Below are 25,534 nucleotides of genomic sequence, written 5' to 3' on the forward strand. Positions count from 1 at the left end.
TATTGGTAGAAAGCAGGGATGTACATGGAGAAACAAACTAATCAAAGCCCCAGCCAAGCACACTTTTTTGTTAACCACAAATGATCTGAATTTTTCTCCAACTTTCAGCCCCAAACCAAATGCTAGCTCTAGCAACTTTTATCCCAGATGATGCCAAATGTCTGTGGCCATTCGCTGCTTTCAGTCTCCACTTCCAAGGGTCAGGGCAGAGGAGGGAAAGTGACTCAGCAGATATATGCCTGACAGGCACAATGGCCAACCACAGTGCTTAGTTCAAGTTTCACACGGCACAGTGTAATCCCTGTTTGGTACCTCAGCACATGGCCTTTCTCCCTATCCCATTGCTGGCTCACTGCTAGTTTGGAGAGGGAGCCGAGAGATTCACATGTAAAGCAGTGAGCAGCACAGAACTTTTTTTTTTGTACAAAAAATGTGGGTAAAGCCCACATTCTCCTGTACCTTCTCTCACTGTGGTGTGCAATTTTAAACTTTTTTTTTCTCAACAAGCCTTCTGGTTTCTGAGTGGATGTGAGGAAGTTAAGTTAGGCGGGTTTCAAGCGCATGTGTGTGCAGAATTTGCTGCTCCTTGCCATTTCTCTTGGGCAACAGGCTCCTATGCCTGGCAGCATGAGGGTCAGAGTGCCAGACTAGGATCTGGAAGACTCGGATTCGAATCCTCACTCAGCCATGGAAACTCGCAGAAGCAATAGGGGACCCACACACTGAAAAGTTTCCAGTATGTCATTGGGAGGATCACATTCCAAGCATGGGAGACCTGGTTAGGATTGCTCCCTTGGAGAGAATTTTCAAAGGTATATAAAATGTACATATGTTTAAGACACTTAATAGAAGATATAGTTTTAGATTATCATAAGTTTAGCTGATGTAGAGGCTTAATGGATGAAATCTATTTCTGTTCACCTTAGAGAATCTTGAGATGAAGCAATGTTTTGAATAATATAATATTTGGGAACACTTCTTTTATACCTTTTAAACCTAAACTATGTGGAAGCTTGGAGGATGACTTATCTTTTATTTTATTTTTCCCCCTTTCCCTTTTTTCCCCTTATGGTACCCCTCTTTTATAAAATAAAAAATAATTTTTAAAAAAGGATTGCTCCCTTGGTGACTTAAGGCCAGTCATTCTCAGTACTTACCTCATGGGGTTATTATTAAGAGGATAAAATGTAGGAGAGGAGAATGATAGGGGAAGCGGTCTTGGGTCCACATTGAGGAGAACAGCGGAGTATAAATACCTAAATAACCAACCAAGTTAACAAATGCAGTAATGCTCCAGAGGCAACCTCAGCCTAACCTACCTCACAAGGTTGTGTGAGGATAAAATGGAGAAAGGGAGAATGTCCTAAGCCACTTTGGGTCCCCACTGGGGATAAAAGTGGTGTTTGTGTTCTGGAGTTAAATGGTCTTTATCCCCTTTGGAATTGTAGTTTTGGGAGGGAAGGGGATCTCTGCCAAAGAATCCTCAGCACTCTGGCAATCCAATCCCCAGGATTCATTGGGGTGATTTAAATTGGTATGCACCTGGGTAACTTTCTAGTGAAAATGCAACCGATTTATTGCATCTTAACTTATGGATGCTTCTACCATCAGCAAGGCGTTCAGATGTGGACCAGATTAATTACACTTCTGCAATCCCTGCCACCTGGTGTTCGCTGTGGACTTACACATGTGGACATCTGATGACGATGATGAAGAAGCACCTAAAATACATTGTCAGCCTATGGCTGTACAAAAGATAAAAATGAGCAAAACTCTGGCCATAGGCTGACAAGCTCATATGATCTTTTCTGATTTGGAATCACACACACACCTTGCAAGTTGCTTTTAGCACATGGTAGTCGAGTTCTAGGTACAGTATATGTAACTTCAGGGTGGTATCTGCATGGGATAATGGCAGGCAGGGAAAGAGAGCATGAGATCATATGTGCTGGGGGATACTGGCTGATGGGAAACCCAGTTGCCATGTTTTATTATGCATCGCTCAAAAAGCAGCTAGTGCTTTAGGCTTGCAATCAGGACTTGCAGAATTTTCATTATCCTCATAACAGTGGCATAAATGCAAATTCCCTCATCCCCACTGTGGGGAACAATGTAATATATCAGCAGGGAAAGCCTGCATGGGGAACATCAAGAAACCACATGTCTGGTTTGGAGAAGCAACAAGTAATCTGGACTCAAGGAATGTCTGCAGAGTTAAACCGTGGAACTGCCTGCCTCAGAAGCAGCATATTGCAGAGACCAAAGGGCTGCAGTGGGAGGGGGGAAAGGCAAAGTTCTGTACCACTGATGAAAAATTTAGTCAGGATCCAACCCAATGATCTAATATATGGGTGGTGGACGTTGGTGGACTGTAGATTTTCCAGAAAGTCAGCTGTCATATTTCCTATGCCTAGCCAGAACAGGCAATTGCAGTACATGATCTGGGTTCGTAGCAATTTCTGCTTTCCCAAAGACTGGCCACAGACACATGATGTGTGTGTTTTGCCATCAAGTCACAATTGACTTATGGCAACCCCATAGGGTTTTCAAGGCAAGCGTTGTTCAGAGGTGGTTTGCCATTGCCTGCCTCTGTGTCACGACCCTGGTAGTCCTTGGAGGTCTCTCATCCAAATGCTTTCCCAAGTGGAGGTTGAGAGTGTGTGACTGGCCAAAGGTCACTAGCAAATTTCTATGGCAGAGTGCGGATTCGAACCTGGGTTTCCCAGATCCTAGTCCGACGCCTTAACCACTACACCACGTGATACCACCACTATACCACGTGATTTACTTTCCAGAATGTGGGTAAATATCTACATGCGAGGCAATGGGGGAGGAGACATGGGCATTAAAAAAAAACAGTGATTATCGTTACCTGCACCTGACCTGGAGAGGCAACTAGTGTTCTGGGGCACAACCTAGCCTTCAAGCAATTTCTGCTAAGATTGGTACGCAGTTTCCTTCTCACTGCTGTGGAGAATGGGAAGATATCTATATGGGGATCGGAGCACATAGCGCTTTGAGAAATCTAGCTAGAGTATGTTCTTAGGCCTGGCATGCAGAGGCAGCTACTGCTCCAGGGGTGCAACACGGACTCTTAGCAATTTCCCCATCCCATTAGAGGCATGCTCGCACATGATGCATTGTTTTCTTTTCTTTGGCATGCAGAACAAAGTCTATTTCTATCTTCAGTTTAATGCCTTTGTCATAAATCATAAGTGCAGGAAAAAACCACTTGAAGCTTGAGATAGAGAACTGGAGGACACATCTGGCTCATGAGTTAGCATGGGGTAGGAGCCCCACACTTGTAAAACGCTGATGATCCAGCACATGAACGCTTTGTCCTTTGGGGCAACAGAAGAACTGTAATAGATAGTCATGGATTAGAGAGAAACGCTAGATAGCTCTTTTTAAATTAAATTTTAATATTAATACTGCTTACTTAATGACACATTACAACCATCTTTCTATTACAGAAAATCCATGTATCAAAACAAATAGAAAAACATCTTTATAACATTACTCAAATCTCTAAACTGAAATACAGGTTGAGAATCCCTTATCTGGACTGCTTGGGACAAGAAGTGGTCCGTATTTCTGATCTTTCCGTATATTGGAATATTTTGGAATTTCTGCACATACGTAATATCTTGGGGATGGGACCCAAATTCATTTTATGTTTTATATACACTTTATACACATAGCCAATCAATCAATTTATTAATACAGTCAATCAGACCAGACATAGCCTGAATGTAATTTCAATCAATATTTTTATAATGTTGTGTGCATTGAACCACCAGAAAGCAAAGGTTCAACTATCTCACCAGAATACCTGCATCAGCTGTTAAACATGCAACAACAAACAAACTAAAAATTGCATGCTTTCAGTCTCCACCTACGATGCAGTGTACAATGTATTTTGTTTTATTTTTAGGTGAGAGGAAACATTGAAAGCAGGCAGCGCAGATCTGCCTGCGGGCCGGCTCGAAGAGTCCAGTTTTCGGATCAGTCTGGAAATGGGGTGTCCGGATAAGAGGTACTCTACCTGTATAAATCTCAAAATGATAATGCTCAGGGCTGCACTGATTCTTTTGGTTTAATATTATTTCAATGTTTTATAAATAAGAGCCATCTTTGTATAAATAATTTCTGTGCAAAAAAAATCTCTTTTCTTCTTTGTCTGTATGATGTCATCTTATACCAACATCTTATACCAACATAATATACCAACATCTCCTGAGCCAAGACTCAACAGAGGGACTCCTCTTTTTATTCTATTGATTAGACACCAACATCCTTGCTGCCAAAATCAAATTCCTTAAAAGATACCCACATTTTCTCTCCATCTGCGGGAGCATTTGACCAAACAAAATGTACATTGGAGTGCATTCCATTCTTTCTCCTACTATTTCACTCAGGGTCGTATAATTCTTTTGCCAGAAACTGGAAAGTGCTATCACCTGAATGAAACTAGCTCTTTGGTGCTGTGTCGAAGGTGCAGTCTCTTCTCACAGGCGAGTCCAGTGTTAGGATGAAAATCTGAGCAAGTTTGCTGTGATAAAGTCTGGAGCTCGAACTGTACGTTAGAGGGAGCTCTATGGACTTTTTTGCCTCTGCATTTTTTTCAAACCAAAATCAGTCTAAGCTGCGGAGGAAAGGAGAAAGGGCAGATGAGGAGAGACTGTTTAACCCCGTTCACTCTGGTTGTTTGTCAGCACTCCGTATGCTGCTTTTTCACCAGCGAACGGGAAATAATTTAGACCCCTCTATTTTTCCTTCTGCAAAGAGAAAGGCAGCTGGGGGTGATTTTTTAACTGGAAAAAGGGATGGAAATAGTTATTAGGAAGCCCCTCACTCTTGCTGATCTTTTGCTCCCACCTTCAGCTTTCCCTGGGTGCTTTTCACTTTTTTAAAGTCGAAATGTCAGAAAGCAGAATGGTAAAACTGCCCATTATGCGCAGCATGATCCTATTTTTTCTTCCAGGGATCCTAGTAAGCAATGAGGTTTGTATTAGCAGCAGCAGCAGCAGTATTCAGATGTTTTTTTGAGCGCTGCCAAAAACTTAATTATTTTCATGCTGTCCTTATTTATTAGATGTATGCAAAGGTGCCCATTCTGAAACGATGTTGTATTATTATATGACTGTACATCTATCTATTGCTGATAGAACGTAATGCAGTTTTTAGGTACGTTTTGAAATATAAAAGTTAAACAAATGGTGTTATTGAGCTTGGACTTGGAACCTCCCAACTTTTTCTGATTGGCCCCAGCTTCCATGGCACCATCGTGTGTTGGTCATACCCCCGTGGCAACCATTTAGTGGAGGTGCCCAGTACTGGTTCTCACAATTCCCCAAGTGGTGACAGGCTCAACAGTCAGGGACCCTTGGCGTACCAACAAGACTTTAGAAAAATAGATGTTGTTTTTCTCTATATCTGGACCAGATTGCTAGAGAAACGGGCTGAGTTGACCCCTATGTTCTTTGGGGGCTAACTGTGTCTCCCTGTAACCAACTGCGGTGCTCCTGATTTTTTTCCTTTTCAATTAATTGTTCAGGATGCCAATGATCCTTATACAATTCTATTGGCATTTAGGCAGACAACTAATTTATTTGGCCATCTGGTTTGAGGAGACCTTGTAAAAAAACGTTGTGTAATAACCAATCAGTAATCCTTCATTCAATTCGTTTTTATGGCCATTTGGAAACCGAGTTGTCTTCCTGTCGTCACCCGGCAGGAACTAATGTATTCCAACAGCCACGCCAGCATCCTTTTTAGTACATTTCCTGGACTCGTGCTTCCAAAATATAGCTGTGGACCAAACTGTCCGTGCAAACTTAAAAACACTTTCCTGGGAGCCGGCCCCATTGGATAGAATTCCAAGTAAAAAGGTAAAGGTCCGCTGTGCAAACACCGGGTCATTCCTGACCCATGGGGTGACGTCACATCCCGACGTTTCCTAAGCAGACTTTGTTTACGGGGTGGTTTGCCAGTGCCTTCCCCAGTCATCTTCCCTTTACCCCCAGCAAGCTGGGTACTCATTTTACTGACCTCGGAAGGATGGAAGGCTGAGTCAACCTTGAGCCAGCTACCTGAAACCGACTTCCGTTGGGATCGAACTCAGGTTGTGAGCAGAGCTTGGACTGCAGCACTGCAGCTTACCACTCTGCGCCACGAGGCTCTTAGAATTCCAAGTACACCTGCTTAAAATTGCTCTCTGTGAGATAGATCCTCACAAGTATCCCAGAGTTACTCAAATACACCTTTTCTTCATTGGGGCACCCAATGAACTTGATAGGCAATAGATTTGTGTCAGGCAAAAGGAAGCACTTCTTCAACACTCAAGTAACTACATTATGGAATATTGATGGTCACCAGTATAGATGGATGGTTTAAATGGGGGTTAGACAGATTCTGGGAGGACATGTACATCATTGGCTACCAGCCAAATCCCAAAACCTCCATTTCCAGAGGCAGTACCCATCTGAATATCAATGCTAGAAGGCGACATCACAGAAAGGCCTTATCTTCTGTTCCCTGTTCACTGACAGCCGGCTTGTCTCTGTGTGAGTCAGGAAGCCGGACTAGATGGGCTTCTAGTCTGAACCAGCGGAGCACTTCTAATGTTCTTCTTTAGGTTTATTACCCAAACAAGGTGCTAGCTAGGAAATCTTTAATTTCTGATACCCAGTCGTGTTTTTTTTTTTAAGTCAATTTTTGCCATCTTGAACCAGGCAAGCAGATATTCCTGCTATGATCAAATAGTTACTTCAGTATGATAGAAAGAGCTGGTGACATCATCTTGGCTAAGATGTTAATTTCCAAACAGGAAGTGCCCAGTTCAAATCTGATATGATCTGTATACTTGGAAGCACGACTCCTGTTGGCAGAGTGAGGGATTTCTGACACCAAACTAGCAGAAAAATTCCTGCTTGTCAAAATTCCCTGCCAGTGTAGCCTTTTAAAAAAATTGTTGGACTGAGTGTCACAGTCCACCATTTGACCAAATCTGCTGCTGCATCTGATGCCAAAAACCTGACAACTATGAGAGGAAATTGCTGCAGCTTCCATTGTGAAGCAGCTAGTAGAAGTCAGTTTCCTGGCGACCTGGAGGTGCAATTCGAAGGGGTCCAAACATGAATGAGGCTGGCAGAAAGTGCCGCCAAGTTGCAGCCAACTTATGGCAACCCCATAGGGTTTTCCAGGCAAGAGATGAACAGAAGTGGTTTGCTATTGCCTGCCTCTGCATAGCAACCCTAGACTTCCTCAGCAGTCTCCCATCCCAAGTACTAACCAGGGCCAACCCTGCTTAGCTTGTGAAATCTGACAAGACTGGGTTAACCTGGTCCATCCAGGTCATCTCCTAGGCTCAGAATATTCCACTTGAATGTGTGCAGTACTATTCATAAAGCTTCTTGGTGGTCTTGACATATAATCTAGGCGACCCATCCGCCCAGCTCCTGTGTTATGTGTGTTAAGTGCCATCAAGTAACTTCCAACCTATGGCAACCCTATGAATGGAGATCCAGCGTGGTGTAGTGGTTAAGAACGGTGGTTTGGAGAGGTGGACTCTACTCTGGAGAACCGGGTTTGATTCCCCATTCCTCCACATGAGCGGTGGAGGCTAATCTGGTGAACCGGGTTGGTTTCCCCACTCCTACACACGAAGCCGGCTGGCTTGGGCCAGTCACAGTTCTATTAAGAGCCCCACCTACCTCACAGGGTGTCTGTTGTGGGGAAGGGAAGGTGATTGTAAGCCGGTTTGATTCTTCCTTAAGTGGTAGAGAAACGGGGTTACCGCATTATGTATTCCCAGCAATGTATCAAGAGTTTGAAAGTGTTATAAAAAACATCACTTTAAAAGGGTTTTTGGATACCACAGCTAAAAAATGGTTGGAAGACATCTTCACAGCTAAAGGGGCCAAAGTAAGTGTGAACAGTATTTTTTACAACAATTTCAAACTCTTAATAAATCGGTGGGAATACATTGAAAGTGTGAACAGAATTTTTTATAACATTTCCAAACTCTTGATACATCGCTGGGAATACCTGGTGCGGTAACAGCCAAAGTCGGTATATAAAAACCAACTCTTCTTCTTCTCCTACTCCCTCCAAAACATCCTATCATTAACAGCCTTGCTCAGGTCTTGCAAACTGAGGGCTGTGGCTTCCTTGATTGAGTCAGTCCATCTCATGTTGGGTCTTCCTCTTTTCCTGCTGCCTTCAACTTTTCCAAGAATGACTGTCTTTTCCAGGGACTCTTGCCTTCTCATAATGTAACCAAAGTATGATAGCTTCAGTCAGTGCCGGATTTAGATGAAGAGAGGCCCTAGGCTATTCCACTTGTGAGGCCCCTCCCAACCCCCCTCCCCTCACGGCTAGAGGAAGATGGAAGAGTGTTTTAAACAAAATTCAGTGAAGCCAAGGATTATGACGGGAGTTTAAAATCCCGCAGTTCACAATTCCTCCTCTAAAGGACACAAGATGTTATTGTTAAATACTGTAGTGATTGGGGCGGCGGCGGGGGGGAAGCATAAATGTTAAAATTAACACTGTGAAAAACTTTTGCAATAACCGAACTTTGTAAACATTTTGAGGAATAAGCCCGAATTCTGAAATGTAGTGCAATGAACAACTGAAGGGTTGTTTAGAAACTACAGTGCATTATGACAGCATGTGTAAGAAAGTCCTGTGACAGTGTCAGAAATATCATACACCTTGGCCGGAGGCCCCCTAGATTTTGAGGCCCTAGGGCTTCAGCCTGCCAAGCCTAAAGGGAAATCCGGCAGTGGCTTCCATTTAGTCATTTTAGCTTCTAGGAGAGTTCAGGTTTGGTTTGATCTAGAACCCAATGATTCGTCTTTTTGGCGGCCCACGGTATCCATAAAACTCTCCTCCAACACTACGGCCATTTATGCATGGGAGGTTTTGCCTTGGATTTGCCACTCTCTAGATCAGTGGTTCCCAAAGTGGGCAGTACCACCCCATGGGGGGATTACCTAGAGGGGCACTAAGAGGCAAGGGGGCAGCAGGGGGGGCGCTAATGGTGGGTCCCTTCAACTGTGTTGTTTGATAGGGTAAGGGGCGCTGGGGTTGAGTTTGTGGAACCAAGGGGGCAAAAAGTTTGGGAACCCCTGCTCTAGATGCATGTTTTCCCCATCCGAATGCTCAACTCTGAATGGGGGCTTATAGTTGAGTTTTTAGCATTTGGATGGGGAAATTGTGCATCTAAAGAGTGGCAAATCCAAGGCAAAAGCTCCTGTACATAAATGGCCTACATCTCAGAGGAATCTCCTTACATGCAACTCCTATATCCACTGTACAATCCTATGGACGGTTACTGGACAGGGAGCTCAGCAAGACATAAGAACAAGCGTACAACACTGTCAGCCGGCAGCTTACTTTGGGAGTAAATCCCACAGAACTCCGCGTGCCTTACTTCTGAGTAAACTCATAACGGATCAGGCTGCACATGCCTGAAAGCTGGAAAGGGTGGCCTAAGTTTGACAGGTTGCTTATTTATTTGTGTGTGTGCAGCGCAAGTTGGAACAGTGGAGCGTTTTAAGTGGCTGCTGGAGCAACGCCAGTTTCTGCCGGTATGAGCGCAAGCGCGCGTGAATGCCCCCTCCCCCTTGGAATGCTTTGCTGAAAGTACCTTGGACTTCTCTAAACACTTCCTGAAGATGCCTTATCAGTTGCTCCCAGGTCTCTAAGCCTCTAGACAACTTTATTCTGCCTGACAATTTGGGGCGGGGGGGGGGGGATTCAAGAGGGGACTGGGCAAGTTCTCAACGGCACCATGCATTTGCACTGTGACCTTGAAGGGCCACTATTCCGGGTTCCTGGACTGGGTTTGTGATCTCGCTGCCCTTAGACTGGAAGGGGAGAGGTTTGCAAAGTTATCACTGAAGCGAGGCAGCGTGGAGTAGTGCCCTAACACATGAATCTGCCTTATACTGAATCAGACCCTCGGTCCATCAAAGTCAGTACTGTCTACTCATACCAGCAGCGGCTCTCCAGGGTCCCAGGCAGAGGTCTTTCCCATCACCTGCTTGCCTAGTCCCTTTCACTGGAGATGGCGGGGATTGAACCTGGGACCCTCTGCATGCCAAGCGGTGGCTCTGCCACTGAGCCACAGCCCCTCCCTAAGCATGATGATTTTGAGAGGGGGGATTTGGAAGGGACAAAAGGGTTGCCCTCCCCTGCAGCACCATTCCTACACTGTGAATTCTCTCCTCCCCAAGGGGAAGGAAGCCCACCTCAGTTGCACGTGTCAGGTATCACGTGGGAGCGGAATGGTGGCTTTCAAGGCCACAGGATGGGGGGGGGGTACGACCATCCACGCCCGACTGGGTTGCGCGCATCCCACATGATGATCGCAGGGGAGGCTTTGCCTTGGATTTGCTGCTCTCTAGATGCGCATTTCCCCCATACCAATGTTCAAAACTCCGAGGCCGTTTATGCACGGGAGGCTTTGCCTTGGGCTTGCTGCTTTCCATATGCACATCTCCCCCCACCCGAATTTCCAAAACTCTGCACGGGGGTTGACTTTGGAGTCCTGAGAACTCAGATGGGGAAAACGCGCACCTGCGGAGCGGCAGATCCAAGGCAACACCCCCCCCCAAGGCAACACCCCCCATGCCCAAATGGCACAAAATCAGCCCCCGTGCAGAGTTTTGAGAACTCGGATGGGGAGGGGGGGGGGAAAGGCGCACCCACCGAGCGGCAAACCCTCCCGCGCACGAAGGCACCCCGACGCGCCGCCCCTCCGCCCCCCCCCCGGGCAGGTGCGCGCGCCTCCCCCCCCCCCGCCTCCAGGGGGCCGGCGCTCGTCCCGTCCAGGCAGCCCGCCCGGCGGAGGCGGGGGGGGGGAGGGGAGGGAGGCGTGGGGGTTGGGGAGGACCCGCCGGGGACCCAGCCTCCGCCGCGAGGAGGCGAGGCGAGGCCGGCCAAAGTTCCCAGGCAGCCCCAGCGGGAGGCGGGAGGCGCATAAATAGGAGGCGGCGGGCCGGCCGGAGCGCGGCGAGAGCGAGGCAGGGCGGCGAAGGGCGCGCGTCGGAACGCACACCATGCGCGGCGGCTCGCTTTAGCGCCCCGATGGAGCCGGGCCACTTCTACGAGGCGGACTCGCGCCCCCTGCAGCCCCGCCACCACCTCCCCCAGCAGCCGCCGCAGCCCCTGCCCGCCGCCCTCCAGCACCACCACCACCACCCCCCGCCGCCGCCGCCGCCGCCGCCGGGCCCCGCCTACGGCTACCTGCCGGCGGCCGAGCTGCAGGAGCTGTGCGAGCACGAGAACTCCATCGACCTGAGCGCCTACATCGACCCGGCCGCCTTCAACGACGAGTTCCTGGCCGACCTCTTCCAGCACACCAAGCAGCAGCAGCAGCAGGAGCGCGCCCACAAGGCCGGCCTGGACTGCGCCATGGCCGGCCACGGCCACCACGGCCCCCACGGCGCGCTCTACGGCTACGCCGACAAGCCGGAGGGCGGCGCGGCCTACGAGCGCCTGCAGGGCCCCCCGCCGCCGGGCCTGCGGCCGCTGCTCATCAAGCAGGAGCCCCGCGAGGACGACGAGGCGGCGGCGCTGGCCGCCCTCTACCCGCCCCCCGCGCCGCCCCCCGCCGCCGCCGCCTGCAGCCACCTCCAGTACCAGGCGGCGCGCTGCGCCCAGACCGCCGTGCACCTGCAGCCCGGCGGGCAGCCCACGCCGCCGCCCACGCCCGCCCCCAGCCCCCACGCCGCGCCCCCCCCGCCGCCGCCGCGCCTCCACGCCCCGGGGGGCAAGGGCAAGAAGTGCGTGGACAAGGGCAGCAGCGAGTACCGCGTGCGCCGCGAGCGCAACAACATCGCCGTGCGCAAGAGCCGCGACAAGGCCAAGCAGCGCAACGCCGAGACGCAGCAGAAGGTGCTCGAGCTGAGCGGCGACAACGAGCGGCTGCGCAGGCGGGTGGAGCAGCTCAGCCGCGAGCTCGACGCCCTGCGCGGCATCTTCCGGCAGCTGCCCGACAGCGCGCTCGCCAAGGCCGTGGGCGGCTGCGCCTGAGCCCCCCCGACCCCGCCCGACCGCCCGGCCAGGGCGCCCCGGCGGCGCCGGGACTTGCACCGAGCCCGGACTCCCCATAACGGCGTGCCTTAGAGGAGGGGGGGGGTCCCCCGGACTGCCCCCCCCGGACTGCTCCCGAGAGCCCCAAACGCAGCCCCCCCCCTCGGGGACTCTGGTGGTGAACTGAGCCTGGACGGACCGGGGCGACAGCGTGTGAACCCGCGCGCACGGGTTGAAGGGGCGGGGGAGGCGACACCGAAGCCTGGTGGCTGATCGCCCTGGGGAGGGATGGGGGGGGGGGAGTTGGGGAAATCAGTGGGTGCCAGGAGGGATTGCGTGCAATGGGGGACTTTGCTGCTGCTGTTTTTCGGGGAGGGCGCCCTCCACTGTGGGGGGGGGGATCTGTAGGGGGGGAGCAGCTAGACCCTTCCTCTCCATCGCTGGACTGACAATTCAGGACTCAAAAAGGGAAACTGGGCACGGCTTAGGCCAGCTTGCCTTCCTCTCGACCGAAAAGCCAGCATTTTTTTTTTTTTGACCGTACTGTACGTTTAAAACTGGCGTAGCACAAAACCAAAGCTGGAAAAACACCGATGGATGCGGGTATTGACTCATTCCGAAAACCTGTTGGTTTTCTCTGCTTGGTGACTTCAGCCCTGCGCCTCTCCCACCCACCCCCCACCCCCAAATCTGTGCCTTCTGTACTGTGAAAGCCGAGAGGTCCCCTCGGTGGTTGCTGGCCATATTTTGTATTTTATTGCTCGGAGCCTTGCCAAGTTGGACAGGAACCCCTTCCCCAGCCTGTCACCTTCTCTCTCTCTCTCTCTCTCTCATTTAAAAAAGAAGAAGAGGAGTTTTTCTATGCCAACTTTCTCTACCACTTAAGGGAGACTCAAACCGGCTTACGATCACCTTCCTCACCTTCCCCTCCCCACAACAGACACCCTGTGAGAAAGTTGCTTCTGGAGTTGGCTTAGTAGTTTCCCTGAGTGGACAATCTCCGCTGCTCAAAGGCAGACCGGGTGACTGAGTCTTGCATGCTCCAGCCCTCCAAGAGTCCAGGAGGTTCCATGCTGTGTTTGCCATGTCTGGAGGGGTGGGGGGAGGCTGTTCTCAGCAAGGACCTCTTTGCACTCCCCCCCCCCTTCAATCCCCTTTCAGGGAGCATTCTGAACCAGCCAGGTGCATCTCCTATTAAGAGTTTTGCACGGAAGCGAAAACTTTTTTTTAAATGCCAATTTTCAGTGCTCATTGTACCAGGTAGAAGAATTTAATGTGCATTTGTTTTCTTATTAGTGTGATGTACCTGGAAATTTTATGCATTTTTATATGAAAATGGTGTATTTTAAAACTCGGATGATACAGAATGTTTAAATCCTTGGTTAAAATTCATAAATAAAATGCAAATATTCTGCCATAACTTATATCTTCCTGTCCAGCTTCTCTTTTATGGGATTCCAGGTGAGAAAGGGGGAGCCAAACAGATTACTTTTCTCAACTTTTTTTTTCTAAATCAGCTCTACTGCCCAATCAAGCTGTCAACAGCATTGAGGGCACAATCCCCTTCCCCTTTTTTGGGGGGCACTCTGTGAGACCCTAGCAGCACTCCCCTTCATCTGAAAAGAGTTTGTGCAGGAGAAATCCCTGTTTTCCAAAATAATACCTGATCCATTAAGTACATTGTGCGTGTGTGTGTGTAAAGTGCCGTCAAGTCACAGCCGACTTATGGCGACCCCTTTTTGGGTGGTTTGCCAGTGCCTTCCTCTGCACTGCAACCCTGGACTTCCTTGGTCTCCCATCCAAATACTAACCAGGGCTGACCCTGTCTTGCGTGTAAGTCCCATTGTCACAGAAATAACCTCTCTAGAAATTAAGCATTTGCAATCTTTTCTTTTCAGGCGACCAGACCATTTCTTTAACGAACCAATGAGAATGTGTGTGGTGCAAATCCTAAGCATATTTCCAAAGAAGCCCTGGAGGAAGAAAGTCCCTTTGACCTCTCTAACTAATCTAGATCAGAAGCTGCCAGAGTATTTTAATACTACATGGTTTCTCTGCCTTGCTGTAATGGAGAAAAACTATAGAGATCTAGACAGGAGAATGAGGGTCTGGTTCTGTGGTCCTGGCTCAGATTTAAAGGGGAGATTTTACTGAGATTTTAATTTGCAACTAATGAGTCGTGCCAATTGTGCATTTTAGGCTCTACGAGGCAATCACACAAATCTTTCAAAGACAACTTTTTATTTATTTATTTTTGTGCAAAGGGACCGTGTTAGAAACAGCAAGCTTTCTCTCTCTTTTTGAAAAAAAGTGATCACAAGTTTTAAGTGCATTAAATCACATTGCTTTCGTCTTTTCCTTCCATTTTGGTTATGACCCCAAACACCCTTGCTTAGGAGGAACTCCATGCAGCTCTAAATTTGCTTACATATTGAAGTCAAACTGAACGGTTCTTTTGCGTGTGTGGTTATTCTTTCCCCTTCCCCCCACCCAAACCATCATGCAGTCTCATAAGGTCAGCACATTCCAAAGATACTCTTTTTAGAAAGATGATTAAGAAACGAATGATCCAAACAGACTTCTCACCCCAATCCTACGCATGTTTGTTCAGAAGTAGGCTTCGCTTGGCACACTAGAGCATATTTCAATTTCTTGGGCTGCTTAAAAGTTGCAGTCTCAAATTCGTGATTAAAAAATTGGCAAACTATCTTAGAAGAGCAGACCTAGAAATAGATATTTGCTCACCTATGATGAGTAAGAATCACCTCCAGGAGACTAGGCATTTGAAAAATGAGTGGCTCTTTTAGGTCACAAAGAATACAGTTGTGCGTGGAAAATAAATCTTTAAGGGATAGTAGTTTGGGTTTTATTTTATAGCTATACACGCGACTTGGGAGCATATCTCACAAACTTCTGAATAAGCTGGATTGCATTCTTTGATGCAGGGAGGGCAAGAGGGAAATGTAGACAAGCCAGACGTGTCTGGATTGAGCCAAGCCCTTTATATCCATTGAGCTTTCTGCATGTGTTTCTTCTTGGTCAGGTGGCTACTTAGCCAAATTTCTATCTCCTAACTCCCTTTCCTGCATAACTAGGTGGTTTTTCTTTTCGGTTTTCCAGTGGAAAAAGTGGCAGTTATCTAAAAATTAGCACCTCTCCCTTAAACTTCTCAGCTTTTGTTCCTGACTTCTCTGTCATTTTCCTGCCTCTCCCCTAGTTCTTAGCTTGCAGTAAGACAGGTCTAGGCTGTTCCCATTTTGGTGTTTTTTTGGAAGAACAAGTAAAGGTGCTTCGTTTACGTGCCAAGACACCAGCTGTGTGCATTTGCAAACTCTGGCACCTCTAAATCCCCAAAAGACAAACTGTGTTTGGTGCAACTCAGAGAATCCCAGCTTAAAGAGGGCCTTGAAAAGGAAGCCGCCACTTGGATACATACCCCCTTCCCCCATGCCCGTTGAAAAGAGCCCCCAATATAAGAGCAGTGCCATCCTCCTAAGCAAGGGAATAAGGGCATATGGGGGGGTGGGGTTGCCCATATCATGCCATGGCTATTAGATGAGAATCCCAGAAGTACCATTGCTGACTTGAACACCTGAAGCTGCCTTATACTGAATCAGACCCTTGGTCCATCAAAGGCAGTATTGCAGCGGCTCTCCAGGGTCTCAGGCAGGGGTCTTTCACATCACCTACTTGCCTAGTCCCTTTAACTGGAGATGCCGGGGATTGAACCTGGGACCTTCTGCCTGCCAAGCAGGTGCTCTACCACTGAGCCACGGCCCCTCCCCTTGACAGCAAACACTCATCCCACAGCCTTGACTGACAGGGACCAAGGGAGAGAATCTCTGGGATGTCCTGCAGTGTTCCTGGTAGTTGTTCTGGGAGAGGCATGAGGAAATACTGATGTGTTATTTGATGGCAGCGTGAGGAAGGCTTCCAGAAATAAAGTATTGTCCCGGGTATCACAAGGTTAGGAGATGCTGACTTCGATAGCCCCCAGCCAACTGGCTCTCATACGAAGGGAAAGGGCAAATGACTCATTTTGTAATTCCATCGGAGCGGGGAAAGGAAAAAGATCGCCCCGGCTGAGGTCCGCAGGGCCTGGTCTACAATTGATCCACTCAGCTACAGCTGGTTGGTGGAAGAGGAGGGAGAGGCCAGTTTTGCCCAGTATTGGGCAATCCAAGGAAGCTCTTTGCAGCAGAAGAGCTGTCGGTTTTGGTGCGAGGGGGTGCCGTCACTCGACTTTATGCGTGGCATGACATTTGAAAAATCCGCCAGCATTTCACCCAGAAACAAATCAAATTAATTTCATTGGGCACATGGCTAATTTCTCCTGTTGAAATAAACGGTGTGTTGGATGGATTCGAACAATTTATCACATTGTTATAACACTGTTGTGACACCCTTCAAGAATCACAGGTTGTCTCATCCATGTTTTCTGCAGAACAACCCTGCGAGGTAGGTTAGGGTCAGAAAAAGACTGGTGACCCTGCATACTTTCACAGGGAAGTGGAGATTTGAACCCTGGCTTCCTCCCCCACCGCCAGTACTCTAACCCTGCACCACACAGCCTCTCGGTGTACCAGTGGCCTTCTTTCCAGCGTGGTGTAGTAGTTAAGAACAGTGGACTCTGATCTGGAGAACCGGGTTTAATTCCCCGCTCCTCCAGATGAGCGGCGGAGTCTAATCTGGTGAACCGGGTTGGTTTCCCCGCTCCTCCACATGAAGCCAGCTGGGTGACCTTGGGAAAGTCACAGCTCTGTTAGAGCTCTCTCAGCCCCACCTACCTCACAGGGTATCTGTTGTGGGAAGGTGATTGTAAGCAGGTTTGAGTCTCCCTTAAGTGGCAGAGAAAGTCGGCATGTAAAAACTTCTTCTTCTTCTCCCTCCAATTCTCTCTATTCTTCCTTGTCATCCATTCTGCGAAATGCACCAGGCTTAATTTGAGTCAGGTTTTTCCGGGGATGAGGGAATCTTGTTTTTGAAAGAAGCGTTCCCTCTCTGGAACAATACAGGGGAAAGTGCCTGTTGGCATGCGTGCAGCGCATGTCTTTTATGTGAAGTAACCACATCCAACCCACAGGCAGCAGGGACTAGAGTAAAGGGCTGCGAGGAGCTAAACACTTGACTTCCAAGCAGGCTGCAAGTCCTGGGACCTCACCCCTTAGCAGTTACGGACCGGCAACGGTGGCAGGTTTCCCATGGAAATGAATGGGGAATGGCCAGAAGAAAGGTTCTGCAGGATTAGACCACAGGGGGATACCTTGCTCTGCTTCTAACCAAGGCCAGTCTAATAGACTGAGCACACTTTCATCCCACCTCTCCTAGGAGAGCCAGTGTGGTGTAGTGTTTAAGAGCGGTGGTTTGGAGAGGTGGATTCTGATCTGGAGAACCGGGTTTGATTCCCCACTCCTCCACGTGAGGGGCGGAGGCTAATCTGGTGAACTGGGTTTGTTTCCCCACATGTTCTGCTGCAATGTCCCTTCTACAATGACATAAGATCGCAGTACATTCTCCTCAAGGAGCCCCGTGGCGCAGAGTGGTAAGCTGCAGTACTGCAGTCAAAAGCTCTGCTCACGACCTGAGTTCGATCCCGAAGGAAGTCGGTTTCAGGTAGCCGGCTCAAGGTTGACTCAGCCTTCCATCATTCCGAGGTGGGTAAAATGAGTACCCAGCTTGCTGGGGGTAAAGAGAAGATGACTGGGGAAGGCACTGGCAAACCACCCCGCAAACAAAGTCTGCCTTGGAAACGTTGACGTCACCCCATGGGTCAAGAATGACCCGGTGCTTGCACAGGGGACCTTTACCTTTACCTACATTCTCCCCATATTGTCATCCTTTCCTGGGAGATCGGAAAAAGTTAAAAGTTTTCCTTCTCTTAGCAGACTCCTCTCGGGAGATAACCATTCAAGTAGCCAAATTCTGCCTCCGGTCTAGCGGGATTTGTAAACGGCTAATTGAAAACCTTCCCCCATAGACGATCTTTCCTCCTCTTCTTCAAATCATCCTTCCCAGAATCATCAACTTTTTATTATTTTATTTTATTATTTTAACCTAACTTTGATTTTTATTCAGAGCTGATATGGTATCGAAATAAAACTTGATTGATGGATTGGTTTCCCCACTCCTACACAGGAAGCCAGCTGGGTGACCTTGGGCTAGTCACACTCTCTCAGCCTCACCCACCTCACAGGGTGTCTGTTGTGGGGAGGGGAAGGGAAGGTGATGAGTGTAAGCCAGTTTGAGTCTTCCTTAAGTGGTAGAGAAAGTTGGCATGTAAAAACCAACTGTTCTTCTTCTTTGACCTTAGGGTGATGAGTATTGTTCTCCCTTCCCCCATTGTTTCTTTACAACAGACCTGTGTGGTAGGCTGAAAGACTCAAGGTCTGCTGGTGAGCTTCATAGCCAAGGAGGGATTTTAGCCAAGGAGGGATTTGATCCCCAGTCTCGCAGGTTGTAATTCAATTCTCTAGCCACTGCACTGCACTGTCCCTCAATGGTTTCTGGGAAATTTGCAAGGCAACAGTCTCCTCAGCCATTTGTCCCCCAGCCCAGAGTACTTGGAAGCACATGGCTTCCAAACAGGGAGTCTCCAGTTAGCTTTCTATATTGCATTGCCCTGACCGCGTTGCACTGAAGCCTCTGACCCTGGCAGCTTGAGCTACATGAGGTGACAGGATGTCCACAAGCATTCCACCTGTTCTGGCCATTCAAGTTGGCAATCATAAGAACATAAGAAAAGCCCTGCTGGATCAGACCAAGGCCCATCAAGTCCAGCAGTCTGCTCACACAGTGGCCAACCAGGTGCCTCCAGGAAGCCTCCAAACAAGACTGCAGCAGCAGCACCATCCTGCCTGTGTTCCACAGCACCTAAGGTAACAGGCATGCTCCTCTGATCTTGGAGATAATAGGTATGCATCATGACTAGTATCCATTTTAACTAGAGCGAAAACGCATGGTTGCTTTAGCCTCCTTGATTCCGTTTCAGCCAGGATTCAGCCAGGATCGAACCCATGTTCGGCGAAACGCATGCGTCCAATCCTGGCTGAAACAGGGAATCAAGGAGGCTAAAGTGACCATGCATTTTCGCCCCTAGTAGCCATGAATACTCCTTTCCTCCATGAACATGTCCACTCCCCTCTTAAAGCCTCCCAAGTTGGCAGCCATCACCACATTTTGGGGCAGGGAGTTCCACAATTTAACTATGCTCACAGATCAGCTTCTGTGATAAGGGAAGAGTCGTTAGTTTGGCTGTAGCTAAAACCTCACACTGATCCTGTGGGAGGAGGGGCAGGCTTAGAACTGGGAAGCTGATGGGAAGGAGGTGTCATAAGGTAGAAAACCTAATGGGCATAGACACAGGAACTTGGGTGGGGTGGAAGACAGAGAAGCTTGAGGGAAAGAACTGTGAACTGCTGAGCTATGGAAGCTCAGAGCTGCCAGATATGGACTCTGACAGGGCTCCTGGGCTTTAAAAAGGTTGCCTAGAAGGAAGAATTCTACCCCGTGTACTGCCATGGGATACAAGTGGGGTTTTCCAGCAGGCCAATTTCTCTCTCTGACACACACACACCCCAAATAAATCCAGGAACATTTCAGGTTGGGAAAACAATGTGGGGAGGAATCTGAAGCCACAAGTGGCAAAGTCCTGATCTGATCTGGGCACCCCAGCATAGAAACTGCAAAAAACCCCATTCATGGCCTGCTGTTACACAGGGTAGTGATCCCAGACCCAATCCATGTACTCTAGAGTGTGTGAATCAGAGACCATGGGGGGTTGAGAATAGGGCTGCCAACTCCAGGTTGAGAAATACCTGGAGGTTTTGAAGGTGGAGCCTGAGGAGGGCAGGGGTTGGGGAAGGGAGGGACTTCAGTGGGATATAATGCCATAGAGTCCACCTTCCGAAGCTGCCATTTTCTCCAGCTGAACTGATCTCTGTCACCTGGAGATAAACTGTAATCCCAAGAGATCTCTAGGGGAGGGGCTGTGGCTCAGCAGTAGAGCATCAAGCAGAAGGTCCCAGGTTCAATCCGCCGGCATCTCCAGTTAAAGGGACTAGGGAGTAGGTGACGTGAAAGACCTCTGCCTGAGACCCTGAAGAGCCGCTGCCAATCTGAGTAGACAATACTGACTTTGATGAACCAAGGGTCTGATTCAGTATAAGGCAGCTTCATATGTTCACCACATGGAGGTTGGCCACCCTGGTTGAGAGGCAGCAGGCTGGGCTGGGGTGCTGAATTTCTGTATATTAATTTGAACTAATGTGGCTGCCAGCTTCTCTGGGGGCTCCATGGCAGCGCCCCTGCTGGATTGCAGCTTGACAACTTCGCTAGAAGAAGTGAATTTTGCAGAAGGCCTGGAAAGTTAAAACTTCTGCAAGGGATTTTTTTTAGGCAGCCTGGAGTGTATGCGTGCGTGCAGGGGAGACAGCAGTTTGTCCGCTGATCTTTGCTCACTGCTTTCTAGTGGGATGCGCAACAAACTTCCGCCGTTGCGTCAAGCAACCCAGAGAGAAGGAAGCTGCTGGTACAAAAACCCCAGTTCCTGGAGTCCCACATGGGGTGGGCAAGGAACACAACTGCCCAGGAAGTTCTGCAAAAAGCCTCAGACGGCTCCAGAAGAAAAGACTGGTGTGCTCCAAGGACTGGCAATTTAGATTGTCTTCTTCAATAAACCCTCTCTGAACAGAGGCTCACTTGGGCCACGGCTCAGTGGTAGAGCATCTGCTTGGCATGCAGAAGGTCCCAGGTTCAATCCCCGGCATCTCCAGTTAAAGGGGCTAGGCAAGTAGGTGATGTGAAAGACCTCAGCCTGAGACCCTGGAAAGCTGCTGCCTTTCTGAGTAGACAATACTGACTTCGATGGACCAAAGGTCTGATTCAGTAAAAGGCAGCTTCATGTGTTCATGTATGTGTCTTGGGGGCTCCATGTTTGGGCTCCAGGGTCTCCCCATTATTTTCTTCCTAAACCATAGAAAGAGGGCTCCTTTCCCTCCATACACACCTCATGAGCAATACAGATTTTGGCAAAGCCTTCCCCAAGGTACACCCACTTGCAGAAACGGACTTCTTTACAACTCTCACAGTCCACCGTCAATGGAACCAGTAGGGTTGCCAGCTCCGGGTTGGGAAATACCTGGAGATTTTGGGGGTGGAGCCTGAGGAGGGCAGGGTTTGGGAAGGGTAAGGACTTCAATGTCATAGAGTCCTACTGCCAAAGTGGCCATTTTCTCCGGGGAACTGATCTCTATCAGCTGGAGATCTCCAGCTAATATCTGGAGGTTACACACTTATAAACACAGCAGCATAAGACAACAAAACACATAAATCATACTATGCAAAGAGTGCTATATTCTATGTGCAGTAGTCAAATACAGTGAATGAATATATACAGTGATGTTAGCTAAACAAATAGCACAATATACAAAAGTTAAACGTTCTTTTTAAGAACCAGTGTCTTTGGAGTTATTGTCCATAAGTAATCCTTTCAAGGTTGCCACATTTGGGTGCCTTCTTGGTGTCTTTGGAGTTATTATCCATAAGTAATCTTTTCAAGGGAACTCAAAGTTCCCTCTACCCCAAGAGCAGACATATTAACTGCCTTGAACATATTCTGATATATTCTGATGAAGACCTCGGGTTGAAACTGGGAGTTAATCCGGACCCCTGTAATACACCTTGGACTTAAATTTGTATGACCCCAACTTCATAGTGTCAGTGCAATCAACAGGACACAACTCCGTAATGCACTTCAACAACAAGGCACCCAAATGTGGCAACCTTGAAAGGATTACTTATGGACAATAACTCCAAAGACACTGGTTCTTAAAAAGAACGTTTAACTTTTGTATATAGTTCTGTTTGTTTAGCTAACATCACTGTATATATTTATTCATTGTATTTGACTACTGCACATAGAATATAGCACTCTTTGCAAAGTATGATTTATGTGTTTTGTTGTCTTATGCTGCTGTGTTTATAAGTTTGTAACTAACATTACAGCATGCTGATTACTTATTTGCCAATACCTGGAGGTTGGCAACCCTACTCCTCAGGCTCCTCCCCCAAAATCTCCTGGTATTTCCCAACACGGAGCTGGCAACCCTTCGCATAAGCCTGGACAAGGGATCACTGTGGCTGAAGGAAGCCACAGCAATGCAGCAGCGCCTCCGGCTGGAGCCTTAAGCCCGCTTTGCAAACAGGCCGCAAAAATTCCTACAAGCCTGTCTGTCTGCAGCATGCCTTTTTTTATTTAGCCCTGCGGGGCCTAAATGGAGAAAGCAAACAAGCCATGTTTTGTAAAGCTTCGAAGCCCACCCACCTGTAGGCCTGTCTGCAACTGGCCAGCGTGGTGTATGGTTAAGAATGGTGGTTCAGAGCGGTGGACTCTGATCTGGAGAACCGGGTTTGATTCCCTACTCCTCCACATGAGCGGCGGAAGCTAATCTGGTGAACTGGGTTGGTTTCCCCACTCCTACACATGAAGCCAGCTGGGTGACCTTGGGCTAGTCACACTCTCTCAGCCCCACCTATCTCACAGGGTGTCTGTTGTGGGGAATAGAAGGTGGTTGTAAGCCGGTTTGATTCTCCCTTTAAGTGGTAGAGAAAGTTGGCATATAAAAACCAACTCTTCTTCTTCTCCTTCTTCTCCTTCTCCTTCTTCTGGAATCAGGCGAGTGGCTGCTTGTAACTCCGGGAAGCTGCAGAAAGTTTGGCCAGGAGATGGCTCTTCATGCCCAAAGTACGACTGCGTACTTGGATTCCACTCTGTCAAGAGGGTTTCAGGCCTTTTGACAGCATGTCCATACTGTGCCCCCCACCTACATGCTTCTTGCGCATGTCGATGTTGGCAGTGCACCACTGCTTCCCATGAGTTGTTTCCTGGCAGTTCTCACCAGTCAACCTAGTCTCAGTCCTGTCCTTTCCAATCTGCATAACCCGAGTTGTGATTTTACATCACGCAGGGGGGAGGGGTGGTGATATTCTTCTGCGGGGGGACACTCTTCCTATGCACTCCCCTCTTTAGTACCAGTGGGTGGAAGCGTAAGAGCTGATGGGCTTTTTCAAAGGCTCCCAAAGAGGAACAGGGTTGCCAGGTCCTTCTTGGCCACTGGCAGGAGGTTTTTGGGGCAGATCCTGAGGAGGGTGGGGATTGGGGAGGGGCTTCAATGTCATAGAGTCCAATTGCCAAAGTGCCCATCTTCTCCAGGTGAACTGATCTCTATCGGCTGGAGATCAGTTGTAATTAGGGCTGCCAGGTCCCTCTTTGCCACCAGCGGGAGGTTTTGGGGGTGGAGCCTGAGGAGGGTGGGGTTTGGGGAGGGGGAGGGACTTCAGTGCCATAGAGTTCAATTGCCATTTTCTCCAGGCAAACTGATCTCTATCGACTGGAGATCAGTTGTAACAGCAGGAGATCTCCAGCTACTACCTGGAGGTTGGCAACCCTAGTTGTAATAGCAGGAGATCTCCAGCTAGTACCTGGAGGTTGGCAACCCTAGCTCTTCCTACACACTCCCCACTTTAGTTGCAGTGGGTGGAAGCGTAAGAGCAGATGGGCTTTTTCAAAGGCTCCCGAAGAGGACCCTGGTTGGAAAGAGTGCCAACGGCCTCCCCTGGAGACACGAATCTTCTTTTCACTGGCCACGGCTACATCAGAGATGGAAAAACCCTGCACCCATTTGAACTGCTGGGTAAGAAAGGCACCCCCCTATAGCAGCCCTGACCAGATCCGGCTACTCACAGGCCTCCCTCTGTGTTTTCTGGTGCCGGCCCGGCTTGCTGCGGCTTGCTCGGCTCCCACCCCCACCCCCGCAGTTTAACAGGGATTCCAGTTTTTCTCGTTCCGAAGATTTATGACTAAAGATACCGGTCGTTCCTGGCTTCCCGGGGTGGCCGCCTTTCCAAAAGGGGCCTTTGCCCAGGTGCAGGATGAAGCCTGTGACTTGCAGGGGCGGAAGAGCCAGAGCAGGGGGTGACAGTCCCACCTCGCGTCCGAAGCCAGCATCTCTCCTGTTTGCAGTTCCGAACAACCTTTGCCTTACAAGGGGTGGAAGCTGGGGGAGGTTCCCGTGCTGGCTGGCTTGGCCTTTTCGACAGGAATCATTCCTATCTCATCGTGCAAGGGAGGCCGCCCCCCTGGTCTCCCCGGTGTCTGTGCTGCCAACTTTTCAGAGATGCAGAGAGGGAGAGGGAGAGAGAGAGAGAGATGGAGGTCTTGCCCTCTAAACTTGCAGTCCCCGGTCCCTCTGTCCACGCTTTGCCCTGGGACGAAAGTCATGCCAGGAAAACGACGGCCAGTTGTCAGAGATCTGCTTGCCAAGTGGACTGATCCAAGGGGGCCAGTTGGGGGAAAGGGTCTCTAAACCGCTAGGGTGATGGGTCCCACATTTACTTTGCAAAAGATTTTTTTTTAAAAGAGAGCCAGCGTGGTGTAGTGGTTAAGAGCGGTGGTTTGGAGCGGTGGACTCTGATCTGGAGAACCGGGCTTGATTCCCCACTCCTCCACATGAGCGGCGGAGGCTAATCTGGTGAACGGGATTTGTTCCCCTGCTCCTACACACGAAACCAACTGGGTGACCTTGGGCAAGTTACAGCTCTGTTAGAGCTCTCTCAGCCCCACCTACCTCACAGGGTGTCTGTTGTGGGGAGGGGAAAGGAAGGTGATTGTAAGCCGGTTTGAGTCTCCCTTAAGTGGTAGAGAAAGTCAGCAGCATATAAAAACCAACTCTTCTTCTTTTTCTTCTAAGTAGAGAGGAATCAAAATGACCCATTGCTCCCTCCCAGTGAGAGCCGAGGCAGCCCAAGAGGTGGGTATTTGCAATCCTGGCAAGGGGTAGGGTCCTGGCAAGAGAACCTGGCATGGAAGTGCAGTTGGCAAGGGAGAAGAATGTGATTTGGGGAGCATGTGCAAGGCCTGGTTTACACGTACAGAGGACTGAGGGTAGGGACAGGGGATGGAATGAAAGGGTAGACTACTGAGATAGTGTGGGATCTGCAGGCGGAGGATCAGGAAGGATCACATTTGGGAACCCTCCTCCCTGCAAGTAGAAAACCACCTCAAGAAAGGGAAGGGGGGAAGAGGTTTTCTCCTTGCAGTGCTAGTTTTCTACTTGCAGGGAGTTTTGTTACTGGAAGGAAAATTCAAAGCTGGAATCCTGCACACTCGGTTCTCCCACCTTGATTGCTTATTGATTTACTTAGCCCATTTTTATCCTAGCTTTAGGTAAGGAGCTCAGGGCAGTATACATGGACCTCCCTTTTGTCTTCACACCAAGAGGTAGGTTCGGCTGAGAAGGAGTGGTTGCCTCAAGGGCACTCGGTGAACCTCCATGACAGAGTGGGAATTTGAACCTTGGTCTCCCAGAGTCGAGCCTAGTCCTCTAACCACTACACCATACTCTCCAGAGCCTTCACTTTATTGCCTAGCATGTGTAAGTCACACCTCAGATAGAAAGCTTCAGGGGCCAAGATCCTTTGCACGCAGGAGCCA

The 25,534-nt window shown here is 49.1% G+C and overlaps 1 protein-coding gene across 1 annotated transcript; it reads left to right on the forward strand.

The window, feature by feature from the left end:
* The first annotated feature begins 3,282 nt into the window (after positions 1–3,282).
* Positions 3,283–12,045, forward strand: CEBPA (CCAAT enhancer binding protein alpha). Its single transcript, XM_056862330.1, has 2 exons — positions 3,283–3,287; positions 10,998–12,045. The coding sequence occupies exons 1-2, from the start codon at positions 3,283–3,285 to the stop codon at positions 12,043–12,045; spliced, it is 1,053 nt and encodes a 350-aa protein (XP_056718308.1).
* The last annotated feature ends 13,489 nt before the right edge of the window (positions 12,046–25,534 follow it).

The sequence above is a fragment of the Euleptes europaea genome, chromosome 17 (assembly GCF_029931775.1).
Source record: "Euleptes europaea isolate rEulEur1 chromosome 17, rEulEur1.hap1, whole genome shotgun sequence".
NCBI classification, from domain to species: Eukaryota; Metazoa; Chordata; class Lepidosauria; order Squamata; family Sphaerodactylidae; genus Euleptes; species Euleptes europaea.